This window comes from Echinops telfairi, unplaced genomic scaffold (genome assembly GCF_000313985.2).
Source record: "Echinops telfairi isolate 266 unplaced genomic scaffold, ASM31398v2 ScPeMD7_17;HRSCAF=63, whole genome shotgun sequence".
Lineage (NCBI taxonomy): Eukaryota > Metazoa > Chordata > Mammalia > Afrosoricida > Tenrecidae > Echinops > Echinops telfairi.
In genome coordinates this window covers 6,082,037-6,102,206 of record NW_022103914.1, presented here as the reverse complement: position 1 = coordinate 6,102,206, position 20,170 = coordinate 6,082,037, and the positions used below count along the sequence as shown (strand labels likewise).

The window sequence follows — 20,170 nt, the reverse complement described above, 5'->3', positions numbered from 1 at the left end:
CCAAAAGCCAAACTCACTGCCCTTGAGTCAATTCTGCCTCATGGCAACCCTACAGGACAGAGTAGAACTGCCCCATCTCATTCTCCTGAGGAGTAACTGGTGTTTTAACTGCCAGGTTTCCAGTTAGCAGCCCGATGCATAACCCACAAGGGCTTCTCGATCCTGGACATTTCATATAAATAAAAGCATGCAATATATGGCCTATTGTATTTGGCTTCTTAGCACATTTTCAAACTTCATCCACATTGTTGCCTAGCTGTATTTAATTCCTTTTTATGGCCAAATAATATTCCACTGTACGGATCTACATTTATTTATCAGTTGATGGACACATCGATTGTTGCTACCTTTTGTCTATTGGGAACAATGCAACTGTTTACGTATTCACGTATACATTTTTGTTTCTAATTGGTTAAATTTTTAAACCACCTGAAACATTCTGTGACATGGGATCTATTTCTTTTCCTTTTAAAACAACTATTCTAATTATTTCTCTTTATCCTTAATGTCCTATAATCTTACTTCACAAAATTTAGTGTTTGTGCCTATGTTGAGTTTTAAACCTGATTTAAAAAATTGTCTTTCCAATTTGAAGACTCCTTTCTTCACTTCTAAAAAATGTTATTTCATCCTTTTTCTTCTATTCTGTTCTCTCACAATTAACAGATGAAGTTTTTAACTTCTAGACCTTCCTTAAAGTTAAATAAGTACTTAAAGACATTTGAAAGTGAATACAGCATCCTGAATTTCCATACCCTCCCTCAAATATTTCATAGTTGTCTTATATAAATACAATTCTGTTTTATTAGTGTGGGTTTTTCCCCTGTAACTCAGGGCTGTCTTAACCAAAAGGCCGCGTAGTAGTAATAACTCACTAATGTCATTAGAAAGCATTCAACTTAGTTTTCAAGGAAATAACTTTGTTCTTATAGGGCGCATTCTGCTCCTATAAAGATTTATAGCAACTCAAATGAGCGTACTCTGTCCTATAAGGTCACTATAAGTTGGGATTGACTCAACGTCAGTGGGTTTTATTTAATGAAATTATGAAGTTTTATAAGTAAGTTTCATCCAAGTCTGAAACCATTTTTAAAGGTATCTGGCAAAATGGAATTACAAGATAATGGAATTTTCCCACAAACTTTTAGAAACCCTATCATATAACTTGCTCACAATAAATGTCATCAACTGAAAGGTGCCCATGTGCTCAGCATTCCCATGGGGCTGCACGTGGGCTAATGATGTAAACGTCAGCTGAAGCACAATCTACTGTGCTGACGGTCCTATACACACTGCGGTATTAACCTGGACTTGGGTGTCTTTCATTGGATTGGCTTTCCTTTAGAAACTTGTCTAAAAATGATGTTCCTCATTCTCTCCAGATATTACAAGTAATTGTGTGGGGGTTGGGAATGCTATCCTACCTGTCTCCCATCAATTCCCTGGTTTTAGAATCTCAGCTTGAGAACATATTCTCACTGCTGATATGTGACGTGGCGGTCGATGCTCTCATGGTCCTTCTTCCAACTACTCAGGGAAATGAGACACCCTCAGTGTCGCCCCATTGTGCTGGGCTGCAAGAATAGGAGTATGAACCACCACTATTCTGAGAAAGATGAGTCTTTTTGCTTCCATAAAAAAATTACAGCAACCAACAGAAGCAGTTCTACTCTTATCTTATAAGGTCACTCCAAGGTGGGTTTGACCCAGTGGCAGTGGGTTTGGTCCAGTTTGTATTTAATCTTCCCTCTGCCATTGGAAGAGGCAATTTCCCTTTGGAATGCCCCTCTACTTTTTTGTCCATGGATTTGGTAGGAGGAAGATGAGGTTCTTAAGTCACCTTTCTCAACTCAGAACTGCTAGTTGTTACCAATAAACTCAAAAAACTAAACTCACTGCCATCCAGTAGGTGCCGAGTTTTCATTTTTCATAGTATTCCCAGAAACTCAAAGGGAAGTTGAGTTTTATTAACAGGCGTTTCAGTACTTACCAAGGTCCATCATTTTTTCTCATTCAGCCTATCACAATAAATGAAGGACATCACAGATAACAAAAAGTGAACTCTATGAAATCTACTTCTTCAGGTCATGCTAGTTTTATTACATGCTATATTCAATTTAGCCATTATAGTTGGCAATGTTACATCTACATAAGAGGCTTCAAAAAATTCATGAAAAAAATCCCATGGTCTTTTAATAATCTTTGCACAATTTTTTTGAAGTCCCCTTGAATTTACAAGTTAATTCTTGTTTGTGGGTAAATTTTTACTGTTTCAGGTTTAACTATCATAGTTCTGTTAACCTTGTAAGTTGGGAAAATTTTCTTTCTCTAGTTCTAGGACAGTATAGATAACGTGTTTTTGTTTTTTAGCATTTGCTAGAACTCTGTAACTGTCTTTTTGTGGGAGAAAACTTTTCATATATATACTTAATGATTGTTCAACTACCAGGAAGTATGCCTACAAACTCCCTTAGAAAATTTGATATAGCCATCTAGCTATAGCTAGCTATACAAATGCATAGACACAAGTACATACATATACTCATCTTTGTAAATGTGTATATGCATAGATAGATATTTATTAAGTAGCATTCTGTTTTTCAACTTGCTTTTTAAGATTTCAGTAGACATATTTTAATATCAAAATAAAGGTCTAATGTATTCTTTAACAGCTGCACAGCATACCATTGCTTGGATATTCTATAGTTTATAGTTCGACAGAAATACTCATTTTTGGTTGTTTCCAGGTTTGTTTTTACTATCATAAAGAATATTACAATGAACACTCCTGTTTAAATATATCTGTACTGATTTATAACTAAATAAATTTTAAGAAGGAAGATAGGTGAAATATTTTGTCCTCAAAAAAAAAGAAGTATACTGATATACTTCATTGGGGAGATTTTGACAAGAACAAATTTTCTAAACCATGACATAAAAACTAGAAGCCATAAAATAAAGGCAAAATTTTACTATGAAAAAGTTAACATTTTTCATACATTTCAAAAATACAAAATATGTTTTACCTGTTGGAAATGGAAGAAGTCAATTCTCCTAACATTTATAATTAACAGTTAACTTAAAATATTTTTAATTAAAATGATACTTGGTCTAAATAACAATAAGAACTAGTGTATATATGCTATTTGTTGCAATATTGTTAAGATGATGTGCAGTGTCTCCTATATATGGAACGTGTAAATATATACAGTATGTTTCTTGAAAGAAAAGGAAAAAAATCCCTCCAGATTCCTTCTCCCTCAAACCTAAAGAGTAGCCTGAGTGGCTCAAAGGAAAAGTAAGACTGAAATGGACTTGAATTCTTTACTGAAAAACAAGTTCATATTAAACCAAAAAAGGAGATTCTCAGAGAGCAAATAAAATATAAACAATCCAGTAGAAAGATAGGCAAGAGGAAAACATACAGAAACAAAGTGACCATTACATTGGGAAAAAGATGTTCCAGCTGAAACGTAAAAACCCAAATTGAAATAAAGAACTCTTGCAATCTGTTAAGACTAATACGGTATAAACTGATTCAACTTTTTGGAAGGTAATTTGACAATTCTCTTAAAATTTCAAGTACAACTAATCTTTCACCAGCAATTCCACTACCAGGACTTTAACTTCTGGAATCTTTGAGTATGAAGAAATAATTTCATTCCAGTCAAAATGATGATGTTCTCTCAGCTTGGCACTGCTTTTCTGCTGCAAATTTTCAGAGTAATTAAAATGCCCTGAAGCAAGCAAACGAAAAAAGGAAAAAAAAAAAGATAGAATTTCATTGTGCCACTATTCATAGAAGAAAATATCTGGAAGCAACACAAGTGCTCCATCAATGGGGGATTAATTAAATAAGCTATGGGGCATCTACAAAATGCAGCAATAAAAAGGCTTCAAGAATGTCTAACTGCTTCCGTGAAATCCATGTGTGGAGAGCAAAGAAAAGGGCTCTTCCAGCAAGAACAATGATGCAAGTGGGGGCTGAGGCTGGGGGAGAATAAAGGAAGAGGGCATACCAGAAAGGCAGCTTGACAGCTGTTCATCATTCACTGAAGATGCTTTTTGATTGTTCTTCCCACCTCCCACTTGATTTTCTAGTTTGAGTCCACCACACATCAGGGGCGCCTCCAGTGGACTTTTACAGTAAGGGTGGTCCAGCAACTTAGAACTAAGAATGTTCTGGTTGAGAGTGCCATCCTCTTCCATCTGGTATGCACGCTCTTTTTGCACAGTCTCTTCAGACACAGGCCCATCCACGGCCCCCGCAGGCTGATCTGGCCCAGGCACGGGCAGTTTCATGCTGTCATCTCTACTGTTACTCGTCCGACTGTCCAGACCCAGAGTCAGTGTTTCTCTTTCTGTTTCTGAGATGAACATGTTACTAGAGTGATGTTCCGGCAAAGGGATGTCATGAATCAGCTCTGCATGCTCCCACTTAGGAGTGGAAGAAGACGACTGGTCCCATGTGTACGTGGCACTGCCGTTCTGTTGGTCAGGGAATGCTTCACCTAAACTCAGCTCCTTGCCCAAGAAAGGGCTTCCTCTAGCGTGACCATCAGGTGTATGAGAGTTCGTTTCCTTCGCCACAGCATCGCTGTCCATATCTGGGAAGTCTGGCTGATGACGACAAGAAGAGTCTTTAGGTTCTGAGGAAGAAAATGGGCTGCAACTGACACCCTCACAGCTCTCTCTAAAAGCCTCTTGATAGTCCCCGGTGACCTTCTGTACCCAGCTGCGCTGAGATTTTTTCTGTTTGCAAATTTTGCTTTTTGTTCGTAAGTGCTGGGATCTGAGAATTCTGTACCGAAATCTAACCATGGACGATTTCTCATACATCATAAGAGGAGATACTTTTATTCTTCTATGGCGGTTAAGGTGGAACTTTTTTGGAATCAGGAGTCCCCCATTTCGGTGATGCTCCAGCCCTTGGTAGCAGCCATAACAAAAGCGCTTTCTCTTATGGTTACTCAAGGTCACCACAATTGTGCCACTCTCACCTGGATTTTGACTCTCCTCATTGAACTTCATGGGAAACTCAGAAGCGGGTGGATCTGTCCTAGGTCTGTGCCCACTGGTCTGACCTACAACACTATTTGCTGGTAAGTCAGCAACTGCCTTCACAAGACTTTTCCCTCCACTGCACTCATGGTCAGAGTTCTCTGCTAAATACAGCAACTTTTCTGGCTGGCGCTCCAGAGGGGTCCTTGAGGAGGAAAGGAATGGTTTCGGGTCCTTTCTTTTCACTTTAGGAGGAAAATCACTAACATTGTGAGCAGCCGCATTTGACTTGGTCTTAGCAAAAAGGGCTTCATCCTGGATCCGCGTTTTCTGGATTTGCAGGAACTTCTTTCTGCACTGGAAATACCTTGACTGTCTGCTCCAAGTAACTGGCCTTCCCAGGTTAGCTTTCAGAATGCACAAGTGTTGATGGAAGTAGAATTTCTTAAAGCTTCCAAAGCCAGCATTCCATTTCTCAGAAAAGGCTAAGTGGATTCCTTTCCTCCATAAAAGTTTCCTCTGTTTTTTCATTTTTCTGATGCATAATGAGATCCGGATGTAGCTCTAGAGAAGAGAAAGAAGAGTTGTATTTGAATGCTGAAAACGGGGTTATAAAGACATATCACAGTAATACAAGGTAGAAAAATGTTTAAAGAGTACCAAATCAACTGCTATCAAGTCAATTCTGACTCACAGTGACCCTATAGGACAGAGAACTGGTCCTTGGGTTTCCAAGGCTATAACTCTGTATGGGAGTAAAGGGCCTCATATTTCTCTCCAGGAGCAGCTGGTGGTTTCCAACTGCTGCCCGTAGTTAGCAGAGCAGTCCAGCACATAGTCCATTGTGCCACGAGGCCTCGGACACTTCAATTTAGCCGGTCAGGTATAATGAACATCCTAACTGATCAAGGTTTGTCTTACAGTGTAAGTTGGAGCTGGGAGAAGACATGAATACTCTTCAACAAGACCCCATGTGCTGTACCTGCTGCGGACAGAAAGAAGTTTCAGGAAGCATTGCCCAGCACGCATTGTTTCTAATACAGTACACAGAATAGAAAAAGTCAGAAGAGAGTTTTAAGTGTTGGCCCTGTTTCTCACTCGCTCTAAAGAACCTTAAGCTCTAAAGTCACCTAAATTCTGTGTTCTCATTTTTAAAATGAAGGACAAGGAAGGGAGAGGAAACCAGGTACTATATAAAACCAAATCCATATCCATGTAATTATACTTGCCCATATGAAAACAATTTGTTTTACACAGAAGATTTTGAAAATGTGGTATGAGTATCTGAAGAGATGAAAACCGGCCTCCTCTTTGCCATTCATTCCATTGAAGACTTTCTGATTGTCTAAGAGAAGATAGAACTCCACTAGATGCTTCGTCTAGTTAAAGCCTGGCTTTCAAGAGGATAATGTATGACCAAAAAAAAACTGAAACAAGCACAGATGCATAAAGTCCATGAACACGATGGGAAATGGCAGATGACAATGAATGGTCAAAATCAAATATGATTTCCTCGAAGGAATTGACAAGATCTAATACTATGGTTGGCTCTTAAGCTAGAAGGAAACATACAAGTAACTGCAGGTGGAAGAGAAGAAATACTAGACAACAAATCAGAAAAATTATTAATTTCAGCTTCCTGGCAACTAAGAAAAGTTGTATTATCTTTCTTTGTATTTCTACTTATTTTTAGTTTTTCCCCTCTACAATAAGACAAAACAAAAATGGAGGAATAAGCACCTATTTATCTTAGCTCCTGTTTCCCAATCCCATTAAAATAACAATGAGACTTTCAAAAAGACAAAGACACTCAAGAGCAGCGACAGGAAATGAATAGAAAACAGCAATAAAAATCCCTAAAGGGGCCTCAGGAGAAAACCCGGCAATCTTCTATGGAAAGCAGGTGCACTCTGACACACACGGGGTCACCAGGAGTCAGAATCAACTCCACAGCAACTGACAAGCCCTAGATCTCTGCTGGCAGATAACCAGTGTCCCTCTCTGAAAAGGATAACAAGATAGTCGGACACACCATGCACAGAGGGCAGAAGTATGGTAGGAGGATAAATGAGATTGTACAGTGACTATCCTCCCCACTCAGCTCAAAGAACAATGGTTGTGACAAAGCCACCCACTGCCATCCAGTCAACTGCAACTCAGAGACCGCACGTAGGGTTTCTGAGACTGGAAATCTTTACAAAAGCTCATGGTCTCATCTTTCTCCTGCGGAGCAACTGGTGGGAAAAGGGGGAAGTGTGTATGATTAGGGGGAAATAACCAACTGTGGTTTACAGTGAAACCATTACCCAAGAGCGTGTTATAAGTTTCCATCAAGTTGACTTCAAATTCTACTTACTCACATTATGCACGTGCATAGCACAGCTACCCCACAGGGTTTCAAGGCTGTGATCCCTGCTAAGCAGATCACCAAGCCAGTCTTCCAAAGCACCTATGGGTAGGTTTGAACCACCAATCTCTTAGATAGTAGTTAGGGGGTTAGCCATTTAAGTTGCCCAGGAGCTCCTAGAATACTGGTGGTAGTGGGTGCCAACAGTCAATTCTATCTCCCCACAGGACAAAACAGATCTAACTGGCTCATCGGTTTTCCAAGGCTGCAGTCTTCATGAAAGCAGACTGACACAGCTTTGTCCCATGTAGCAGCTAGTGGGTTCAACTGCCAACCTTCGGTGAGCAGCTAAGCACATAACCACTATACAGCCCAGGGACTCTAGCACACTAATAGTCTACTCCCAAGCAAGAGATCTGTCCCTGGGGAGACTAAACATGCCAACATATATTTTATGTTTTGTTTTTAAATGAAAAATTAAATGAAATAGCTCTAATGGGGCATTGATGGCAGTAAGCTGCCCATCTGCCAATATGGTGTGGAAAGGATAAATGAACAGCTTCAGGAAAAGTAACAAAAGTAATATACCTTTATTTAATTCACAGTTTCATATTAGATGTCAGCATATTGGTCATTTCTATGAGAAGGACCTGCCGACACACACACATCTGCTGGCAACAAATATAAAGCCCTGCTGAATGTTAAATGGGTAGATTAAATTTTAATTTAATTTTAATTAAAAGCCATCTCCACATGTGGTCTCTCTCTTATTTCTGAACTCTGTTCCCAGCCATGCTGCAGTATTCAAGTTCAACAAACACCAATAGTCTTTTAGAGATAAAACACACATGGGGAATAGATAGGAGCTTTCAAGTCTGTAAGATTCTCACTGACCACAGAACAGCCCTAGACTAACCAGCCCTTAACCCACCATATCAAAGCCACGGCTGATAAGTTAACTCCAACTCACAGCTCGCTGACAGGACAGAGCAGAAGTGGCAAACAGGGTTCCAAGACTGTCATCTTCCTAAAAGCAGACTGTCACTCTTTCTCTCAATGAAATGGGTTCAAACCACTGACGTTTGGTTAACAGAAGAGTACTAACCACTTAACCAGTGTGCCACTACATCTTCAACCAGTCCTTAAAGGTACCCAATATCGGGGTGATAGCTTACAGCACACAAGTGTACAGGTTAAGTCAAGCATCACTATTTTAAAAGTCCTTGCTCCTAGAAGTCATCAGATTCTGATGACAATAGATGCTCAGTAGGGCAAGGTTAACTCAGAAAAATAAAAATGAATAGTCCGTAGAAAGAAGATTGAAAATTACTGTCTAGAAGCATCATGGTGGCAATTAACATACTAAACTTTTTTTTTACACACTAACTTTTGACAAGCGATTTACACACTAACAGAAAGGCTCGAGGTTCCAGCTCACACAGGGGTTCCATGAAAGAAAGCCCTGGAGATCTGCTTCTGAAAATCAGCCACTGAAAACCCAATGGAGAGAGGCAAATCCAAACCACAATGAAATGCTATTTCAGTCCCACTTGGATAGCTAAGATTTAAGAAATACAGACAACAGAAAAGTGGATTAAGGGAGACATTGGACAGTGTAAGATATGACAAAATAATAATAATTTATCAATTATCAAGGGTTCATGGGAGGGAGGGGGAAAATGAGGAGCTGATATCAAGGGCTCAAGTAGAAAGCAAATGTTTTGAGAATGAGGAGAGCAACAAATGTACAATTGTGCTTGGCACAATGGATGGATGTATGGATTGTGATAAGAGTTGTACAAGCCTCCAATAAAATTATTTTTAAAAAGATTTAAGAAATGAAAAATAAAAATTGTTGATGAGGATTAGGGGGAAACTGGAACCTTTATCCATTGCTAATAGGAATGTAAAATAAGAGTCCCTGAAGAAAACAATGTGGTGGTATACCAAAAAAAAAATTATATATATATATAATTATGACCCAGGGATTCCACTGCTAGGAATATACCCAAAGGACTTAAAAGCAGCAACACAAACAGATGTATATTCGCCAGCGTTCCTCATAGCGCTATTTATACCATCCAAATGGTGGAAACAAGCTAGGTGCCCACCAGTGGATGAACAGGTAAACAAAATGTGGTAGGAACAAGCAATGGAACACCTCACCCAGGTAGGAATGATGAAGGCTTGTTGGTACATGCAACACCATGGATGTTGCTTAAAAACATTATGCTGAGTGAGGTAAGTTAACCAAAAAAGGGAAAATGTTACATGAACTCACTTACACAGAATGACAAGAGCAGGCAAACGTATACAGATGAAAGTTTATTAGTAGTTACCAGGGGAGATACCAATAGACAATATCATGCTAAATGGAGGAAAGGTTGAAGTTGCCAAGGATTTTGTTGTACTAAGATCCACAATCAATGCTCACGGAAGCAGTAGTCAAGAGATCAGAGGACATATTGCATTAGGTAAATGTGCTGCACAGACCTCTTCAGAGTAGTGAAGAGCAAGGATGTTACTTTGAGGACTAAGGTACGCCTGACCCGAGCCGTGGTATTTTCTATTGCCATCACATGCAGGTGAAAATCGGACACTGAATAAGGAGACCGTAGAAGAATCGATGCTTTTGAATTGTGGTGCTGGAAAAGAACACTGAAAGTACCATGCACTGCTGAAAGGGCAGACCACTCTGTACTGGAAGAAATAAGGCTTGAGTATAAGAAGGATAGCAAGACTTCATCTTACATACTCTGGACTTATTGTCAGGAGAGACCAGTCCCCTGGTGAAGAACATCATGTTTGGTAAAGTGGAAGAGAGTCGAAAAGGGGAAGGCCCTTGATGAGATGGCCTGCAGCATCCCTGGGTTCAGGCATAGGAGCAATCGTGAGGATAGGGCAGGACCGGGCAGTGTTTCTTGCTGCTGTGCACAGGGTTACTATGAGTCAAGCCAACTTGATGGCGCCTAACAACAATGGGGTGGGAGGGATTACTGCTTATGAAGCACTGGGTTTATGTTTGTGGTAATCACATAGACGGAGGATAATGGTTGCACAACCAAGGTAACTGATGTCAATAAATTGTACACTTGTAGAAGGTTTGACAAATAAAAAGTTTAGGGAAAACAAAATTTACGTTAACAATGGAGGAACAATTCAAAGAAGGAGGGTAAGAATGGTTATATAACTTGAAGAATATAATCAATTCACTGAATTGTGAAAGCAAAATTTGTTTTGCTGTTTTTTAATAACAAAAATGTTTTATTTTTTAAACAAAATCCTGTGCAGTATAATTCTACTCTAACACACATGGAATCAGTCAGAATCAACACAAGGAAAACAGGTTTGTTTTTGTTCCTAATTGACATCAGTCAGCATAAAAAAAAAAACAAGAAAAGATCAAGATTAAGACTGTACACTTGCAAATTTGTGTTGATTATTGGTGATATTTTTACAATGTGCAACCACTAGGTAAAATTAATTAAGTGTCCACTTTTGGTTTCAAGTCCTTAGAGACAGAAGACTGCCTCAAAGACCAATCCGTGTGAGGGCAGTTAAGGTTTATGGCCGATAAACACATGTGGGGTTAATTGAAGGATGGAATGATAAATAGCTTGGTGAACCTCACCTTTTTTGTTCAGGTCTCTTGTTCTCTGATGGTCCGACCAGAGTGCAGCTGCCTGAGCCAGTTCCCTGCTTCAGCTGGCAAGGCTCACTTCCTACAAGACATTCCTGAGGAGAACCCACATGGACCTACCCCAAGGCAGCCCTGGGTGCTGGAGCAGCCGCGTAGAGACCCCTGCCAGCGATGAGATGCGTACACACTCACTGATTCAGCTTTCCCCCTACAGTTGGTGTCAATGCATTTTTTGTGAGATTGAGGAGGGCTTTGTAGATTGGTGTGAGACATATGGGCTAATGTTGGACTTATGGGCTTGGACAGCACTGGGTTGGGATGCTTTAATGTACACTTACCCTTTATATAAAACTCTCTCTCATATGTATATATAGATATATGAGTTTCTGTCGATTTGTTTCTCTAGTCTACCCAGACTAACACAAAGTGACCTCTAGACTATTTTTCACTGGGTCTTCCAGTTGTTAAGAGCCCTGGTGGTGTAGTCATTACCCACTGGGCTGCTAACTGCAAGATTGGCAGTTCAAAACCATTAGCCACTATGTAGAAGAAAGACAAGTCTTTCTCCTCCTATAAAGAGTGACAGTCTCAGAAACCCATGGAGCGGTTCTATATGGTCCTATAAGGTCACAATGAGTCCGAATTGACTCAACAGCAGTTGAGTTTTTTGATCCAGTTGTTATTACCTGCACCCCAACCCTCACCTCTGCCTTTGTGTCAATGTTAAATCTAAATTATGAGCCTAGATTCACATTTATCCTTTCCTAAATATCTCTATTTTAAAAGTTTGTTCTGAAAAAAAAAAAAAGACAATGTTGATGAAAAAAAAAAGTTTGTTCTGTCAAAATATGAAATTTAAGAGTTTTTAAAGCTTCACAATTAAAACGTTGCAGAAACAAACATTTTAAAAGAGAAGAAAACTCAATTTCTTCCTTTTGAGGAGTGAGAAATGCTGAAGCAATGAGGAAGGATATCAGGAAATAATTTGAGAATGAAAGCATTTCCTTAAAGGGAATGCTCAACTCTGCGTGATGGCTTATTTACCTTAATAATTCTGAAAACACCATTTTAAAGCAGCCACAAAAGTTTCAGTAAAGCAGTTAAGAAAAATACATATGAAACATTGTTACCACCTTATCAGTTGATCCTTTCAAGATGTCTACCAAACTCTATAAGCCAGTGTCATGTTATAATTTAACCAAGAAGAGGAGCTAAAAACTCAAGGACACTGGAAAGAAATGCTGACAGCTTCTAGTTAAATCAGATAATCAGAAGGCACTTGGAGAAACAGTCAAGAATTTCTCCAACTCATCAAATAAGCGGCCAAAGAAACTAGGATACGGGGGAGAAAGGCCTAAAGATGGTGCACGGTGTTCATGATAAGCCAAGATAAAGACAAAATATTTTTCTTAAATTGGAATTTCCCCAAGATTTTTTTTTCTTTTGTAACTGGCATTTTATTGGTTGTTTTGAGATCAGTACAGAGACATTATGAACAATTTGTACACAATCCTTAATGCATGTACCAAAATCCTAAAATGACATGCAGATAAAATTCGTTTCTAAATTCCAGTGACTTTCCAGCTTTAAATTTAGAGGCAAATTTTTAAAAAGAGATTATCAAGTACCATTATCTTCAAATGCTGGTAAATTTACATCTTAAATCCCACTAATTCACAATTCAATGCCACACACACTACACACTCAAATGTTCAATCCTTCACAGCACGTAACAAAGTGATCGAGAACATGGGACTACCACTACCAGGTGTTACAGAATGCACAGTTCTGACAAGAGCCGTGATATGGCAGAATGGTTTTCAGACCCAATTCTTTTAAGAGAACAAATGTGGAAACAAAATTTTAAATGTTCAAGTCATGCAAATGCATGACAGTGACTCCAAATTTCCATTAAGTATGTTTTGTATAAGGGATACAAAAACTTCCCTCCATCCCATGGAATGTTATGTTGACACCCAAGACAGTTAAATCTTCTCACAATTCAACATCCCACTACTTTCTGGTTGTACTAACAAATAAACTACCAGTAAATGATTTCACACCTTTAAAAAAAAAGCATTTACACTAAAAAACAAAAAAAAGGGATGAATTGAGATTTCCTTCTTAAAAATGTTTCTGGAGCTACTAAAAAACTTGCATTTACAAAATAGTTGATGAAAATATTCCTCTGGATTGTACAAGAAGGGAGATAGCAGGGCCCACTGATAAGACCTGATAAACATGAATCAGACTTGGCTGCTTTTTCTCCTGCTTCATCGGAGGTTGGGCTCTCCTCGTGTTTCGTTTCTCCATTTTCAGCAGATAAATCTTCTTTAGCTTCTTGGTCGGCTCCTTTCGCCTGTTTCCCTTTGCTCCTCTTTTCCCTTTTGCTTGCACATTTTTGTCCGAAGATTGATCCTTTCCTGGTGCCTTTGTTGGCTTCGTCTCCACTTTTGCAGACGAGGGTTTCCCTGACAATCTGGCCGATCTCCTCTTCGGCTCCTCCTTCACCGGCGCCCCTTCAGCCGAGCTGACCTTCCTCTTGGGCATCTTGGCTGTGGGGAGGGCGCTTGCAGGACGCCTTCGGACCGCGGGCCACGGAGAGCCTTATTGAAGCTGGATCGCCAGGCGCTGCCACTCTGCCCGAGCTGCTAGCTCCCCAAGATTTTTTAAAGCTTGCCATAAGTCTTTGCAAAAACTAGTTTGTAAAATGACCAAAAAAAACACAAAAAACGTTTATATGGTGGAGCTGATGCCAGGGGCTTAGGTGGAGAGCAAATGTTTTGAGAATGATGAGGGTAATGAATGTACAAGTGTGCTTTACACAATTGATGTGTGTATGGATTGTGATAAGAGTTGTATGAGCCCCTAATAAGATGATTTAAAAAAAACAACTTTATGACTCTGTCAACAAGTAAACCAAGCAACATTTAGTACAAAAATTTACAATAACACCTACTTTGCCAAAGAGCATTAAATAATCTAATTGCACAAAAATTAACATCAAAGAGTATTACAGAGAGCTTTGCTGGTATTTCAAAAGTGCCAGCAGGCTCACCCAAAGAGCTTCCAGACTAAGAACGGACGATGAAGAACAAAGAAGCTGTCCACTGCTGAGGAATTAGCCACTGAAAACCCTATGTGGAGCACGGAAACACTGTTAGTTACTGAAAACCTAATGCGCAAAAGAACATGTTCAGAGATAGTGCCAGCAGATGAGCCCCACAGGTCAGAAGGCACTCACAATCTGACATAGAAGAAGAGCTGCCCTCTCAGAGTAGAGTCGACCATGTGACACAGGTGGAGCGGAGCCTTCAGGAGTAAAGCTTTCGAGACCTTCATCTGCTGAAGGAGCACGACTCAATGCAAAGAAATGCAAGCTCAAAATGCAAACACCAATTCATAATTGGATCTTGGAATGGACGAACTATGAATGTAGGAAAATTGGAAGATGTCAAAAAAGGTCAATATCACGGGTGTTAGTGAGCAGAACTGGATTGGTATTGGCCATTTTCAATCAGAGAATCATATAATTTATTATGCCCGTAATGGCACAATCGAGAGGAATGGTGTTGCATTCAAAAACATTTTAAGATCTATCTGGAAGTATAATGATGTCTATGATAAGATTATATCTAAGCAACAAAGCCCACATGGAAGAAGCACACCAGCCTATGTGATCATGAGGTGTCGAAGGGATCAGGTATAAGGCATCATCAGAACAAAAATTTTACCATAGTGAATGATGGGGGGAGTGCGGAGTGGAGACCCAAAGCCCATTAGCAGGCCACTGGAGATCCCCTTGCAGAGGTGTCTCGGGGAGGAGATGAGCCAGTCAGGGTGCGATGTAGCAACGATGAAAAATACAACTTTCCTCTAGATCCTAAATGTTTCCTCCCCGCTCCCACTATCATGACTCGAATTCGACCTTGCAAGTCTGGCTAGACCAGAGGATGTACACTGGTACAGATAGGAACTGGAAATACAGGGAATCCAGGGCGGATGATCCCTTCAGGACCAGTGGTGTGAGTGGTGATACTGGGAGGGTAGAGGGAGAATGGGTTGGAAAGAGGGAACCCATTACAAGGAACTATATGTGACCTCCTCCCTGGAGGACGGACAACAGAAAAGTGGGTGAAGGGAGACGTTGGACAGGGCAAGATATGACAAAATAATAATTTATAAATTATCAAGGGCTCATGAGGTTGGGGGGAGCGGGGAGGGAGGGGAAAAATGAGGACCTAATGCCGGGGGCTTAAGTGGAGAGGAAATGTTTTGAGAACGATGAGGGCAATGAATGTACAAATGTGCTTTACACAACTGATGTATGTATGGATTGTGCTAAGAGTTGTATGAGGCCCTAATAAAATGATTTAAAAAAAAAATTATATCTACATGCCTTCAAGGAAACCCAATCAAAACAACTATCATTCAAATTTATGCACCCACCACTAAAGCTAGTGATGAAGAAACTGAAGTTTACCAATGTTTTCAGTCAGAAATTGATCAATAATGCAATCAAGAAGCACTGACATTATTGCAATTGGAATGTAAAAGTTGGAAACAAAGAAGGCACAGTAGTTGGAAAATATGGGCTAGGTAACAGAAACAAAGCTGGAGATCGCATCATAGAGTTTTGCAGGGCCAACCACTTGCTCATAGCAAACACCTTTTTGAGTTACACAGACACTGGCTGTTCCCCTGGACTTCAGGTGCAACACACAGAAATCAAATTTACTCCATCTGGGAAGAAACTCTGAAGATGCTCAAAATCAGCAGCTAAAACAGGCCAGGGGCTGAGTGTGGAACAGAGCATCAATTGTTCATATGTAAGTTCAGGCTGAAGTTGAAGAAAATAAAACATGTCCACAAGAGGCAAAATATTCTGCCTGAATTTCAAGAACAGATTTGATGCAGTAAACATTAATGATGAAGGCTTGAGGAACTGTGGGTGGACATTAGGAACATCATACAGGAAAAAGCAAACCGTCATTAGATGACAGGAAAGAAAGAAAAGATCAAAGCGGATGTCAGAAGAGATTCTGAATAGTGCTGTTAATCATAGAGTAACTAAAGCAAATGGAAGGAAGTATGAGGTCAAAGAACTAAATAGAAAATTTCAAAGGGCAGCTGGAGAAGACTAAGCCAAGTATTATAATGAAATGTGCAGAGACCTAGAATTAGAAAACTAAAAAGGAAGAACACACTCAATATTTCTTAAACTGAAAAGTCAAAAAATTCAAGACTGCAGTTACAATCTTGGAAGATTTTATGAACAAAATCGAATTGAATGGTGCAAGAAGCATCAAGAGGTAGAAAGGATAGAGTCACTGTACCAAAAAGAACTGGTCACCATGCCACTATTTCATGAGGTAGCATATAAGCAAGAACCAATGGTACTGAAGGAATTAGTTCAAACTACACTGAAAGCCATTAGGCAAAAACAAGGCTCCAGGAATTGATGGAACACCAACTGAAATATTTCAACAAGCTTATGGCGCACTGGAAGCACTCGCTCATCTATGCCAGGAAATTTGGGAGGCAGCTACTTGGTCAACTGATTAGAAGAGATCCATATTTGTACCCATTTCAAAGAAAGGTGACCCAACAGAATGCTCAAAACTATAGAACACCACCATTAATATCACATGCAAGTAAAATTTTGCTGAAAATCATCCAACAATCGTAGCAATACATTATCAGGGAGCTGCCAGAAGTTCAGGCTGGATTCAGAAGAGGACATGAAGCAAGGGATGCCACGGCTGATGTCAAATGGATCTTGGCTGAAAGCAGAGAATACCAGAAAGATGCTTACTTGGCTATGTGGATCATAACAAATTATGAATAGTCTTGAAATGAATGGGAATTTTAGAACACTTCATTGCAGAGCCTGTACTTAATTAAATCAAAAGGCAGTTGAGCAAAACAGAACAAGGATATACTGAATGGTTTAAAATCAGAAAAGGTGTATGACAGGGTTATATCCTCTTATCATACTTATTCAATCTTTATGCTGAGCAAATAATCATAGAGGCTAGCTTACATGAAGAAGAATGTGGCATCAGGTTTGGAGGAAGGCTTATTAACAATCTGCACTATGCAGATGACACACCTTGCTTACTGAAAATGAGGAGGACTCGAAGCACTTGCTGATGAAGATCAAGGATTGGAGCCTTCAGTATGGATTACAACTCAATGTAAAGAAAAACCTGAATCCTCACAACTGGACCAATAGCTAACATCACGGTAAATGGAGAAAAGATTGAAGTTATCAAGGATGTCATCTTGCTTGGATCCACAGTCAACGTTCATGAAAGCAGAAGTAAAGAAATCCAAAGACGTGTTGCATTCGGTAAATCTGCTGCACAAAATCTCTTTAAAGCAGCGGTTCTCAACCTGTGGGTGTCGCAACCCCTTCGGGGGTCGAAAGACCCTTTCACAGGAGTCGCCGGATTCATAACAGTAGCAAAATGACAGTATGAAGTAGCAACGAAAATAATTTTATGGTTCGGGGGGTCACCACAACATGAGGAACTGTATGAAAGGGTCACGGCATTAGGAAGGTTGAGAACCACTGCTTTAAAGTATTAAAGAGCAAGGATGTTACTTTGAGGACTAAGGTGCACCTGACACAAGCCCTGGTGTTTTCAATGGCCTCATATGTATGTGAAAGTTGGACACTGAATAAGAAAGACTGAAGAAGAATGTATATGAATTATGGTGCTGGAAAAAATATTTAAAGTACCATGAACTTCCAAAAGAACAAGCAGTTCTGTCTTGGAAGAAGTACATCTAAAATGTTCCTTAGAGACAAGGATAGTGAGACTTGTTTCGTGTACTTTGCACGTTATCAGGAGAAACCAGTCCCTGCAGGACACTATGCTTTGTAAAGTGGAGGGGCAGAGAAAAAGGAGGCGGCCCTCAACAAGAGTGACTGGCACAATGGCTGCAACAATGGGCTCAAACATAAGAACAACTGTGAGAACGGCACAGGACCGAGATGTGTTTGTACACAGCGTCACTAGGAGTTGGAACTGACTTGAAGGTACCTTATAATACCTGACTTACTGAGGCCCCCTCCCCTATTGTCTGTCTCGAGGAATTAAAAAACTTGAAATTAGTGCTATTAATTCAAGCAAGGAAAAGAAAAAGGTAGCAGGGCATAAAAGGCAGCAAACTAGTTGGGCAGAGCACTTCACCTCTTTGTGCCTGTTTATAAACTAAACTTGTAAAACCTACTATTTGCCTGTGTTCTCAACCAAGAGTACCACCTGGAAAGTTTTCTAAAAAGCACAAATAAATCCCCATTTCACACCCACTAAGTCCAGACATATGGGGTTCTGTTTTAATCTCAGAACTGATTCTGGTGTGCAGCCATGTTGTGATAACTTTCAAGGGCAATGCTGTGTCCATGGAGCTAACACTGCACACCATGCAGCAGCCACCATGGAGTACAGGAACCCTCAACTGCCAGGTATCAATGCTGACTCATAGGATTCCTGAGACTGGAAATCTCTACAGGAGCAGGTAGCTTTATCGCCTCCAGCAGAGCAGTTGGTAGGTTTGAACCACAGACCTTGTAATCAGCAGTCCAACACTTATTGACAGTGTCACATCTTCAATTTGCCTGTCAATGCAGGTGCTATTCACTCAAGTCACAGGCTGTCTCCTTTCCTTCCTCCCCAAACACATCTCTAAGTTGGATCCATTCCACACATGGGGTCAGCTGGAGTCTGAATCGCCTCGATGACAACTAACAACTACAGAGTGGTACAAGCTCTTCCTTCTCCAACAGAGATAGATGGGTGCCTCTTCAAATTACCTTACAACTGGTAACCTCCAGTCACTGAACATATTCAAGGTCCTCTATGCAGATTCTCTGCACACATTCTAATAACATGAACCATTTTAGAGACAGAGTGAAGAATCCTCAGATATATGTGCAGAGGATTCCTTTTAGGGGGTCAAGGATTATTAAATGAATCATCTCCTAATTTTTCTCCTAGAAAGGCGCACTGGGCAAAACCCATCTTGCTTCACGAGCAAATCTGACTTGGCTCCTCTCCCATGTACCATAAGAAGCCCTGTCTGTCAAGTAAGTGCTAGGCTGCTACCCACAAGGTCAGCAGTTCAAACCCGTCAGCTGCTCCAGAGGGAAAGATGAGGCTGTCTGCCCCATAAACCTATATAGGGTCAGTATGAGCTGGGATGGACTCAACAGCAGTGGGTTGGTGTAGGGTTTTGGTTGCCCATATACCAATAACGACTTAGGAATAAATATGAAACATGTGGGTGACAGAAAGTCTAGCCTCTTCCTGATGCTGCTCACCCCAAGCCCAGAGGGAAGTTAACTTTCTGACCACACAAGATCCTGGCGTCTCTTCTAGCACCCTTCACCATGCCAAGCCTACTTATTCTCCCCAGAAATATTCCTCCCCAGAAAGGGAGGGGAAAAAAACCAACCATTATTTCGAACCTTTCGTGTCAGCTCTTAAATGTACTTAAAACTACTCTAACAGGACTCACAAAACATTTCACGACTAACGTTCTGCATTCTTCATTTAGCTCTCCCAACCAACTTAAATAGATGTAAGAAAGACTATACACAATAGCATGCTATTAAGACCACTTGAACAGGGCAAGTTAGAATTCCAACTCAATTCTTCTGACTCAAATCCAAAACTGCTCAAAGGGAGCAGATGGTGGACCGGGGGTTGATCCTGCCTAGCGGAGATAAAAAAGAAAAGGCAAATAAGGAATCACCTTGATGCTCTTCAGCGACGTATCCTTTCATCAGAACAGGGTCCCAAGCTTTGAGAGAAAGAGCCAAAAGCAGGAAGCAGAAGTCGGGTCAAACAAAAATCCTCGCGTCTCAAGACTGCAGGCGCAGGAGGACCTCTAACTCTAAAGCTTCCTCTAAAGCTTCCTTGAGTTCTGGGGCAGTGCCGGGTGGGGGGAGGTGCGCGCTCGTTTCCTCCGTCCCTCTCCTGGAGAGCCCGGCCGGAAGAGAAAGGGGAGGGCAGCGGTCCCGCGGTCCCTCGGGAAAAGCTCTCTCCCCGGCCGCCCCACAGCACGTCCACGCACCGGCAGAAATCTGCGGGCCTCCGCTCCGTTGGGGGAGGGCAATCCGAGAGGCCTCCGCGCCGGGGCCGCGGTGCTGAGCTGGCGAGCACTGGCGCGGG

General features: G+C 40.7%; 1 protein-coding gene and 1 pseudogene across 1 annotated transcript in view; both read right to left on the bottom strand.

The window, feature by feature from the left end:
* SENP5 (SUMO specific peptidase 5) overlaps nucleotides 1-19,802 on the bottom strand; it is a 51,277-nt gene extending 31,475 nt beyond the window's left edge. The window contains exons 1-2 of the mRNA XM_045287526.1: nucleotides 19,752-19,802; nucleotides 4,020-5,565 (exon numbers count right to left, since the gene is read on the bottom strand). Of these exons, the coding sequence (XP_045143461.1) occupies nucleotides 4,020-5,532 (1,513 nt within the window). The 5' untranslated portion in view covers nucleotides 5,533-5,565; nucleotides 19,752-19,802. The remainder of the gene's footprint in view (nucleotides 1-4,019; nucleotides 5,566-19,751) is intronic.
* On the bottom strand, nucleotides 13,069-13,538 carry LOC115868656 (annotated as a pseudogene).
* Nucleotides 19,803-20,170: the final 368 nt, after the last annotated feature.